General features: G+C 34.9%; 1 protein-coding gene across 3 annotated transcripts in view; it reads right to left on the bottom strand.

The window, feature by feature from the left end:
* The window catches only part of LSM14A (LSM14A mRNA processing body assembly factor), a 61,934-nt gene that overhangs the window by 20,511 nt on the left and 29,269 nt on the right, over positions 1-12,154 (bottom strand). For all 3 annotated transcript variants that reach the window (XM_069082660.1, XM_069082659.1, XM_069082661.1), the window contains exons 2-3: positions 4,925-5,088; positions 2,820-2,949 (exon numbers count right to left, since the gene is read on the bottom strand). In XM_069082660.1, coding sequence (XP_068938761.1) covers positions 2,820-2,949; positions 4,925-5,088 — 294 coding nt within the window. The remainder of the gene's footprint in view (positions 1-2,819; positions 2,950-4,924; positions 5,089-12,154) is intronic.

Here is a 12,154-nt window from a genome sequence, read left to right as displayed (position 1 = left end):
TGGGCCACAAGTGGCCCATGGGCTATATAATGTGCAGGCCTGCTCTAGGGTTCTATCTCTACATAGATGCTTTCTCTGTCTTTCTACACATATAGTCCCTTAACCTCTCTTCTGAACTCCAGTCCCGAATCATCACATATCTTTTAGATATTTGAATTAGATGTACTGCAGCACCTCAAACTCAATATATTCAAAAAAGAAATGATTCATTATCCTTCCCCCCAAATTATCCCCTGTTCCCAATTTCCTTATTACTGTTGAGGGCATCAACATTATTTCAGTCACCTAGGTTTGAAACTTTGGTGTCATCTTCAGTTTTTAACTCACATTCAACTAACTTATGTAATTCCTTATCAAATCTAATTTTTCCATCGTCACAGCATTTCCTGTATATGTTCCTTTCTCTTCACTCATATGGCCACCTCCCTAGTACATACCATTATTGTTTCTTACCTGGACTATTTTAACAGCCTTCTAATTAGCCTCCTTGCTTTAAGTCTTTCCCTATTGCATCCTTCCTTAGTTGCCAAAATGACCTTCCTAAAGTATAGGTCTGATCATGTCATCCCCACACTCCTATACTCAAATTCTAGTGGCTCCTTATTCCCTTCAGGATCAAATACAAAATACTATTTGTTTGGCATTTAAAGCTCTTCATGACCAGGTCACTTCCTACCTTTCTAGTCTTACATTTCACTACCCTCCATGCAAGTTACTACACTTGCTTTTCTTATATACAATACTGAATGTCCCAACTCTATACGTTTTCATTGGCTATTGTTTGAAATGCTCTCTCTTTTCATTTCTGCATCATGGTTTTGCTGGCTTCCTTTAAATCCTACCCTTTTGAAGGTTTTTCCTGGGTCCCCTACTGCTAATGCCTTCCTTTCCTTCTGAGATGTCCTAACTTCTCCTCTCTCTTTCTCTACATCTTGTATGTATATAGTTACTTGCACACTGTCTTTCCTATTAGAATACATGGTCTTTGATGGCAGGAACTGTTTTTATCTTTCTCTATATTCCCAGTGCTTATTATCAGTACAGTGCCTGGTACACACTAAGCACTCAATCTTGACCGATTTTCTTATCAGTCTATAAGTCTATCAGTCTAAGATCTATAAGTAACTTAAAAACAAAAAGAGCCTTCGATATCAAAATATATAAACTCCTTATTTAGTGTCAAAAATTCTCCTTAATATCACCAAGTGAGGAATGTAGAAGATTCAAAAAACTCACGCCTAAAGATTTTCCCTAAAAAGCATATAAAGTTTAAAAACCTTGAAATTTTTAAAAATTTACTTTCAATTCCAGGTATGAACTTATTTAGCACCCTTAACAAACATTTCCACAGCATTATCCTTAAAAAAAAAAAAAAAAAGGAAAAAGTGATTTTTAGCATCTTTTGAGGTTAGTAATGACAATCAAATTACTAAGGATTTGGTTGGATATAAAGCTTATGATTGTCACAGAACATTCAGGGAAATGATAGCTGACTATTTTGAAAAACTCCTTTTTTTCTTCTGCAAAATGGTCCTATAACTCAAGTAAAATGCCCCAAACTAGGCAATGACAAGCTGGAAAAATAGACTTTGAAGTTTAATTTTGAAGCTATAAGAACTACCTTAGGAAACTAAAGAATTAGATATTTCTTTTATTACAGTAACTATAGATATTTAGTCCTAGTTTACCTGGTTCTCTGCCTCATATAAAAAAAACTAGGGTCACAAAACAGTAAAAATAAAAAGTGAGTCCAGGTTTATAACCTGGCTTACCCAATTTGAATAATACAAATACTATCAAACAGTATTTCGTTAGCTCTTACCTTGCTTTCCAAAAAGAGGGCTGCTATCATGAGTCTAGAAAAAGCTATGGTTTTTCTCCTCCTTATTTAAAAACGGAGACTTTTTAAAGTTCTTTGCTCTCAGAATATATAATTACCTAATATTTCAGGATGATAACAACCTGCCACCACTCTTGCTCATCTACCAAAATTAAAACAGCAAAAAACCCCTTAACCTTTCCTGTCACATTTAAGCATAATAAAATGTTTAAACAAGGAAAAGTTAGGAAAAAGGATTTTCTAAATGTAAACTACTATAAAATAAGTATGTAAATATTTTGGTAGTTAAACCTTTAGAACTAGCAGACAATTTTTTTTTTTTGCCCCTTTTATAAAATTTGACTTAAAAATATAGCTTGAAGGATGAAAATCAAAAGTTTTGCTTTTTATCTGGTTTGCAAGCCTGGTACCATTTTACTGTTATGGTCTTATTTTGAAATAGAATAAGATGTTGTAAACAAATTCTGTTAAGTGAGATTCTTTTTTAAAAAAGACTCTCAGAAGACGCCAGCATTGCTTTGCAATGAGCCAACTGTTGTTAATATGATTTGTTTTTCAATCTTCGTGTGAAATCAAGAGTTCCAAAATAATATGATTATAAGATTTGAAAACTTTTTACTGTAAGTCAAACTGTCCTGTGCTATCATGAAACAAAAAAATGCCCGATTAAAGTATTCAGGTCACTATACCTTCTTCCTTCACCTGCTTAACACACATTCAAATAAATCTGGAATTTGGGTATAAAAGATACATAATTGTACTGAGTAAGGTTTACACAGTTCAGAAACCTCTAGTTATTTAAAATGATTGCAAAATTGCATCATGAATGTAGGAGAAAATAAACATATTAACATAAAAAAACACAAGCATGGTATTTGAATGTGGATTTTAGACAAAATATCTAATTAACTGTATTTTTTTTCTTCATAGGAAAGAGAAAATTAAAACAAAAACAAAAACAAAAAAACACACCACATACCAACACCAACAGCACCAAACTGCTGCCCGACTAATGGACTTGGGCTGAACTGACTATATGCTGGCATCCTACCAAAAGGACCATAGGAACCCACTGACTGGAATGAAGAAGTAGATGATCCTAGTGAAGACTGAAGAAAAAAAAATGTTATTCTTTTATTTCATAATTAGCATTGTTAGAAAGGAAAATTTTGTTTTCTACAATTAAAAAAAAATGGTAACTGTTAAAATCTTAATAATGCAATGAAAAGGCCAGAATGTCCAGAACACACATTTATTATAAAAATGATGAACCCTTAAGCAATCTTCTCATTTCAGAAATGGCACACCAGTGAGTTACAAAAATGTTTTGTACAACAATACCTGTTTTGAGTGAGTAGCACAATACATAGTTTGTAGGGCAACGAATTAGAGAGAAAGTATTTGACTGAGTTAGGTACCATATGCAAAATCTCTATACCTTAGAATGACTTACTTTAGAGCACTGGTACCTCTATCACGGGATTAAATGAAAGATAATTAAAAACCTTATTATACTGAATTAGGCAACAAAGGCCAAAACTTTTGATAATCATAGTGAAGAGTTTTCTGAGTTAGCCTCTTTAGTATCCCACCCAAAATATATCATGCAGTTAAACCTTATTTATATGTTTGAACTTAACATTTTTTACATTTCATAGCAAAAATTCAAGACTTAGTTAGCATTTTTACCTACTTTATTCAACCATTACTTATAGTAAGCCTACTATTGACAAGACACCCTAAATCCAGGATTAGGGTATTTAGGTAGCAAGTTAATGTTTTATCCCCCAATTAGAATAGAAAATCCTTAAGGGCAGGGGCTATTCTGCATTTTTTTTTATCAGGAGAAGTTAGCACAGCGCCTGGCACACACTGCGCACTTAATAAATGCTGCTCGTTTGCTCCTGACGCCACTTTGGTTGATTACTTCTTCACTAAATAAGATTAAGCAAAAAAAATTTATAGCTCAATGTATACACAAAAGATGGCATGTGCATGTAGGTTTTATTGAAAGGAAATGGTAGACAACCATTTCCTTTTTCCCATTAAGCAATAGATGCCCTATATAGACATCTATTTTGTTAGATTGTCTACAATTCACGTGATGGTAATCAGCATATCTTTAAAAGAGTAAGACTTAAAACTACAGTAATTTTCTTCTCACTTGAAAGTGACTGAATTGGTAGGAAAAAACTTAAAAACTTCTTATTTAAAAGTTCTCTTTCTTCTTTCCTTTTAGAAAATTTAACTTTATATTTTTTTATTATATTTACTTGGAAAAATAGAGCTCAGAAAGGTAACTAAGTCATTCATTCTATGTCACAGTGAAGCTAACACTAGAATCCAGGTCTCCAATGCTTTTCCACCACTTACAGATAAACAAAGAAATATTTCTATTATAAATAATGTACAATGATCAAATTAATGACAAATAAAGAGTAGGCAAATGTTAGTTCATAGTACACAATGGTGAACTTTAAAGAAAAAAAAGTTATGCGTTACAAAGATCAAGAAACAAAATGCCTTTTTTATGCTAAGTGTATATCCTGTTTAAGTCACTGGTTCTACTGCTATGTTATGGCTGGTATTCAGCAATTTTCTACATATTTCTGGTAATCTTTAGTTTGCAATCATATAGAGTGCAAATGTAAAATGAGTATGTACTAATTTAGAACTTGTGATCATTTAGATTTAACACATGTGACTTTGGGATCCCTAAAATAAAGGAAGGATATGTTTAAAAACCTTGAGTTTAAATTCCTTGAGTTCTTAGTTTGAGAAAATTACTAATTTTAAAATGGATTCCCCTACTTATAGTAAGACTATATGAAGAGCAAGAAATATATTTTGAATATATTGTTTGTATGCTTAACTACTTTCAAGTTTTATTACATTATAATTTATTGGGACTATAATTTTTTCATTGCCTTATACAATTTTATTTAATATCCATGATAATCTTAATTTATAATATGTACTTAAAAATAAAACTCTATTACCTTTAAAATATTCTGTAATTTTAAAGGTACTAACTATGCTTGCTCCAGAATGAATCATTAACTGTTTAACTGTCACAAGTTTTACCTGAACAATAGCTGGATCCTGAGGCAAAGAGCACTGTGGCTTCGGTGGTTCACAAACAGTAAGATCTTTAATGTCACTACCACGGAAGATAATGTATTCAAAAACTTCATCACGAGGCGGTATTGGTCTATCTGTTGGTCTGTCTTCTGTACCAAAGGAACGAACTGGCAAGAGAAGAAAAGAAGTATAAGATGTAATTTAGATTACATTTAATCAGTAGAATTGTACATTGCTGTTCATCTGTTAATTGGAAAATGGAACAAAGTTAGCAAAGTCCCCCACTGCTAGACCTATTTTTCAAGTTCTAGGTCCTTCAATCAACCAACAAACATTTAAGTACTCACCAGAAGTAGTGCAAGATAATGGGGATACATACAGAAATGAAAACAATCTCTACTAGCAAAGAGCTTATAGAAGTTGAATAGAGTATTATTATGTTTATGACTTGAATAAAACTTGCCATCTTTGGAGAATCAATAACAAGAAAACTGTGGCTTTCTTAAAAATTTAAAGAGCTTATTAGGACTAACTGAGTACATACCAGTTCAGAATATGAAAATTTAAAGGAGAAATGGTATAGTGGTTAATGAGAATTAAAATAAAATAAACCTTAGAATTAAAAGACTTTAGAAGTCCTGCGTTGGGGGCAGCTGAATAGAGCACCGGCCCTGGAGTCAGGAAGACCTGAGTTCAAATGTGACTTCAGACACTTAACACTTACTAGCCGTGTGACCTTGGGCACGTCACTTAACCCCAAATGCCATGCCCTCCCCTATCCAAAAAGAAAAAAAAAAGATAGTCTTGCCTTGAGTAAATGGTTATGTGATCATGGACAAGTTACTCTTAGTTAGCACCCCAGGCAACACAAGAGTAGCTGATCTGCATGAACCAAAGAGCATTTCCACAGTGGGAATGAAATCACAGGCCTATATCCCACCTCTAAGAAATAAATACCATGCTGAATTAAATGGGGGTGGTCTTATTATAATCCCAAGCATATAGCAGATGGGAATTGTTTTTGTTAGCATTCTGTAATTATAGATCAGTTATTTCAGTCGAAATATCACAGCTGTGACATATCTCTTAAATCCATCCAATCTCCTTTCTATTTGCACTGCCACTTTATAGTTTGAAGGAAGATGCCTAGAATAATGAAATATTCAATACTCTTTACACCCTTCCAATTCATCCTTTACACTGCTCCAAGACTTACTGAGAAAGCCTTCCCTAATCCCTACCCCACCAGATGATAATGAATAACCTTTTTCCATTAAAGACTTCACACAAAAGCAATTTCCTTACCTCTTTCCAATGCACTTGTATAATTTTGTGTCATGTTTATTTGTATATGTGACCTATATAACTACTGGCCTGTAAACTTCATGAGAGCAAAGGCTCTCTTATTTAAACTTTGAATCCTCCCACACACCTAGCATAGTGCTCTTCACATAGTATTCAGTTAACAGATTTTTGTTGTATTAAAATTAATAGTACTACCAACAATACATGATCAATAACCTCCAAATTACACAATGGCTATCAATGTATAAAAATGAGATAAAAATTTAAGGGTATATTCCTACGGTATGGTTTCATTATGGAGAACACATTCAAGACTCGCAAGATAACTACATATCCACACTACCTGAAAATCCTTTAGAAAATAATAAAAGACAAAAATAAAAATGTAAATGATAAATAATTTGCCTTAAATTTTCCATTTTTCTTTGTCACCCAGGCTGGATACCTCAATGTCATACCTAAGTCTCCATTATTTTCACTATCCCATGTTCATACTACTTCAACTTCTGTTGATTCTGGTTTCTACAAATTAATGACTATTACTAAGATAAAGCTGATGATTAAGTGGCTATAGTCAATGGTTTCTCAAGGGGTTAAAACCAGTTTACTCTTTAACCTTACATTATTCTTCAGATGTGGATTAGATGTAGCTGAAGACAACTGCACAAAATTTGACTTTGTTTCAGGGAAGAAAAGGTTGCCCCCAATATAGCTCCTATTCTTAAGCTCTTTGGTCAGTGTTACTATAGGACATTTAGCCAACCTGTAACCTTAGGCTATATACCTATAATCATGCATCCAGTAGACATTTTATATTCATTTGTTGAATGAATAAAAAAATAATGCTAGTGAGATGATGCCTGCTCAATTATGGCTTGGACCAGAAGATTTCTGAGCTCCCTTCTAACTCTAAAATTCTAAAAGGAAAATGCTTATTTTCTTGGGGTACTAAAAGAAAATGCATTTTTAGTCAAGGGATATGCAGGATGATGGGAGGTAATTTTTCTTTATGGTTTTTACACCTTCCCAGCATGAGTTCCTGTGTTTTCAGACCCCAGTGCTTGAAGATTACATTCTATACTATTATTACTGGTGTTTAAAAAATCAGCATCTTTATCTGGGGTGTGTGTGTGTGTGTGTGGGGGGGGGTTGTCAACCCCAACCACACTGGTCATCCACCAATAAACTGGGCTAAAAGTTTCATGTTTTTCTCATAGTTTAAAACAAATTTCATTGCTAATTTTAGATCTTTAACGCAGAAATTATTCTCCTGAGATTCTAACAAAAGAGATCATTAGTAAACACATACTAATTCTTTTAATGCTTTCAATATTGCAGCACAAAAGTACTGTGAAAAATTCAGAGTTCGAGTGGAAAAGAGAAAAATAAACTGAAAATTCCAGTAAGAATATCCAGTAGACTCCCAAATGAATTATAAATATAAATTGGGTATATAAATATATGTGTGTGGGTGTGTGTATGTATATACACATGTCTCTGAGAGACAGAGAATGAGGGGCATGAGGTGATGTAGACCCTAAACAAAAAGTCTTTTTGCTAGTTATATACAACTGAGAGAAAAAAAAACCTACCTAAGCCAAACTTAGCAGGTTTTCATTTCACCTTCTATCAGTAGATCTGCCTTCCATTTCAAGAGCTGTTTTTAGCAAAAATCCAGCTCATATAAGAGAACTAAAATCTTAGTCTTTGCAAATTCAAGAGAAGGCAGGGGAAAAGAGGCTCTGTTTTCAGTTCTTCACTTTTAAAGAGAATGTTTAGTTAGCTGCCTGAAAAGTCCCTAAAATAGTATTTTGGAAATGTCTTTCATGCAAATTGGGGCAAAACAAACACAGAGCTATTTGATTCTTCAGAATTTATAATTAGAATTTCAGTTTGTAGAAATATATTAATGAGAAGTGATTATCCTATAATAGACAGGCAATTCCCTCCTTAAAATTAAGAATATTTAATTTCTATTGGGTGTAATTTAAGTTTTTCTTATCAGTCTGGGTTAATTAAGGCCAAAGAGAGAATTTTCTTCAACTAAGGATTTGAAAAATCACATCTCCTGATTCTATATTTATAATAAGGTTTTTCCTCTTTTTTTTTGGTCCTATGCTAATACAATCATCATCATAGCTGGCCTACAGTTGGAAGGGATCTTAAGAGGTCATAAAAATGACCTCCTTGTTTTACAGGTGAGGAAACTGAGGCCCAAGGAGGTTAAATGATTTGTCTAGGGTCACACAGATAATAAGCAGAGGTAGGATTTGAATCCAGAATTCTGGATTTGACTCCAGAAACAGTGTTCATTCCCTTGTGCCCCATGACCTCCAATTTACTGCCTCAGTTTCACAGGCTGAAAGAGTAAAACAGGGGCAGCTAGGTGGCACAATAAATAGAGCACCAGCCCTGGAGTCAGCAGGACCTGAGTTCAAATGTGACCTTAGACACTTGACACACTCACTAGCTGTGTGACCCTGGACAAGTCCCTTAACCCCAATTGCCTTGCCTTTCCCCCTCCAAAAAAGGAAAAAAAAAGAATAAAACAGGAAAGTTAAGGAAGATATAAATGGCTAACATTTACTTATTTAACAAAGTTTAGAAGGGGAAAATGCTATATTTCTGAAACAGTCATGATTACTAATATGGCAAGTGAGGTTAATGCACAGCTGGTACAATTAACATTAATTTTATGGTCAGTTTTAGCTCTTTTTCTTTCTTAGTTCTCTGTTTCTTTTCTCTCCCTACCTCCTTCCTCAATCTCTTTAATTAGCCTGTTTTTTTTCTCTTAGTATTAAGTGACAGAAAAATGAGATTGATGCTCCAGTACTGGGCTATCAGCCTACTACTGACTCCCTTTTTGGAAATGTCTAACGTCCCTTAGATGATGATGGAGTCATTAAGAAGTCCAAGTAGAGAGGATGAAGCTGCCCAGGCCATGTCAAAGACTAGGAAGGCTAAATTTTCTACTTTAAGGTCTTTTCTTCTGATTGTCCTTAGACAATACTTTGATGCTGTGTAACAGGACTAGAGAAACTCTAGTTGAATGGATTTAGTCTGCTTGTTTTTCACATGACTAAGAAGTAATATTGTTCTGACCATCTCTAATGAAGCTCACAAACTAGCTTCTCATAACTGAGGATATTCTGGATGCCTGATTCTAGAGTATGGAACAGATTTAAGGATTAGATCAGTAGAAGAGCTATGATAGTTTTTCAAGGAGTAATAACTAAATAAAAACTTGCAGTGCAAAATGAACCTCAAACCAATTATTTTCTTGACTTATACTCAGTGCCTAGTGCACAGCTGGTACAAAATAATTATTTATAGGAGTATTGTGTATAGTATTTGCAGCTGGAAAGAACCTTGCAGGCCAGCTCCCTCATTTTATAAATGAGGAAACTAAGGCCTAGATAAGTTAAGAAAACAAGGTTACGTAGATATTGGCAGACCTGGGATTCCAAATCAGGTCCCTAAGTTCCAAGTTCAGTGCTTTATTTCACCATATTTGATTGGTTTGTTGTCCCTCTCGATAGCTATTTTTTGGTCTCTTCTTCTCAGTGTGAAAGTGACAAGGGAATCCTCATTTGCATTTCACAGCCCAAACATCTCTTCCCCTAAGTATCTGATTAATAAAAAAGAAAATAATTTGATTCTAAAAATGTATGATTGGAAAAATACACATGTGAACAGAAAAGCTTTACTTTAAATGGCTATATTTATTTATTAATCCACCCTCCCCTCAGCTGTCAAAGTGATTTTCCTAAAGTGCCAATCTGACCATGTCATCTCCCTATTCAATAAAGTCAGTGTCTCTCTTATTATGTCCAAGTTCAAATATAAAGTTCTCTGTTTGGCATATACAGATCTTCTTAACCTAGTCTCCTGTTTCCCACTTAAAAAAAAAAAAGCCTTTTACTGCCCCTCCATATACTCTGCAACGATCCAGCTACAGGGGCCCATTTTCTAGTTCATGGAAGACAACAACCTATTTGTATCAGCTATCTGCCATGCCTGGAATGCTCTCTTCTCCCCTCTGCCTTCTCCCAGCTTCCTTTAAGTTTTAGCTCAAATTCTACTTACCGCTGGAGGCCTTTCCCAGTTCCTTTAACTTTGACCTTTGAGATTACCAAGCCTCTATTTTGTATCCATCTTCTTCTATACATTTAGTCATTTACATACTGTGTCTCTCCCATTATAATGTGAACTCCTTGAGTACACAGACCATATTTTTACCTTTCTTTGTATCCTCGGTGCCTAGCACAAAGCAAATGTTCAATAATAGCTGACAATTATAAAGCATTTTAAGATTTGCAAGCACTTTATAAATATTGTCTCATTTGATTCTCAAGACTACTCTGGGAGGTAGATTTAAAACTAACCTGAAACACACACGTTCCATACGTGATATCATTAGAAGTCACAAAATGGCCTTTTCCTGGCATCAGTGCAGGAAAAGGCAATCAAGTACAGAAAAAAGAAAATAAACTGGAGGGTTCTAGCTCCTAAAAAGCTACATGCAAGTTCTGACTCCTTCCTGTCTGAATGGGTTCTAGGGAAGTAGAAGTGGAGTCCATACAAGGCTGTTTGGTCAAAAAGTGCAGCCTCAAGGAGAGAAATGATTTTGGGACCTATCTACAGGTCCATCTATACCTAAAACAGAGAGTCATCCAATAGCAAGGCTGCCATTTGGATGTGAACTTGGTGACTAATACTATGTAGAAATTAAGTTTGGTCTAAATCTATTCTCCCCAGGAATAGAGGTGGTATAGAAAGAGTGAGTCCCATGGAATTGGGAAGAAACATTTATACCTCTATTTTTGCTGCAACTTTGAAGAAATTACAGATTTGTACAAGTTGATGAATGTTAACTGGTTAAATGAACCTGGGGGTGGGGTAGAAGAGAAATAATACTGAACTTACAGCATTAGAAAAAGCCTCTTTTGGGGAGGGCTAGGTGGTGCAGTGAATAGAGCACCAGCCCTGGAGTCAGGAGAACCTGAGTTCAAATCTGACCTCAGACACTTAACACTTACTAGCCATGTGACCTTGGGCAAGTAACTTAACCCCAACTGCCCTTCCAAAAAGAAAAAAAAAAGCCTCCCTTACCCTTCATGAGTTCTCCTAGAATCCTGAGGAGGAAAGTTTGCCTAGTATAAAACTTGAGTCCCTTGAATTTGTGGGGACTCCTGGATTCTCCACCCAGGACTTTTATCATTGGATATTCTATTCTGAATCTAGATTGCTAGGTGACACAGTGGACAGAGTGCCAAACCCAGAGAGTCAGAACTCTGGACAGTTAAGACTCATCCCTCTGAATTCAAATCTGGCCTCGGACACTTATTAGTTGTTTGACTGTGGGCAAGTTACTTAACCCTGTTTACCTCAGTTTCCTCATCTATAAAGTTAGCTGGAGAAGAAAATGGTAAACCACTCCATTATCTATGCTGAGAAAACCCCAAATGGGGTCAGGAAGAGCTGGACACAACTGAAATTCTGAACCTACTAAAGAAAAATGAGAAATTTTCTTCCTCTTTGCTTTAGGTTGTAGTTGTATTAAAAAAAAATGTGTGTGCCCCATATAATTCAGCTCTTTCTGAGATGAATTTTGTAGTCTGGTATACTTGTTCTATGACCAAATCCTATGTAAGTGTTTATGATGAGGTTAATAAGAAATACGGATTTGGCATCACTGAGTGGTGGTTTATAGGAGAAAAAAGTTCTATATATTTTTTGTTGTGTTTTAAATAAACCTAGATTGCTTGTCTTATTGTGATATGCCCTCTAAGTCCAAATGGTAAGGCTCTGTTTGCTTGTCTAAAAACCTTGAGTAATCGACTTAGTGTTTAATCCTCTTTCTTGGGAAACTTACCCCCATTCAGGACTCATTTGATCCTAGTCTACTTGTCCTGTTATTGGATGAGT

This window comes from Petaurus breviceps, unplaced genomic scaffold (assembly GCF_028583685.1).
Source record: "Petaurus breviceps papuanus isolate PSGF00001 unplaced genomic scaffold, PetGlider_PUasm1.0 171, whole genome shotgun sequence".
NCBI lineage: Eukaryota > Metazoa > Chordata > Mammalia > Diprotodontia > Petauridae > Petaurus > Petaurus breviceps.
The sequence above is the reverse complement of the archived record's forward strand: the minus strand, read 5'-3'. Positions and strand labels throughout refer to the sequence as shown.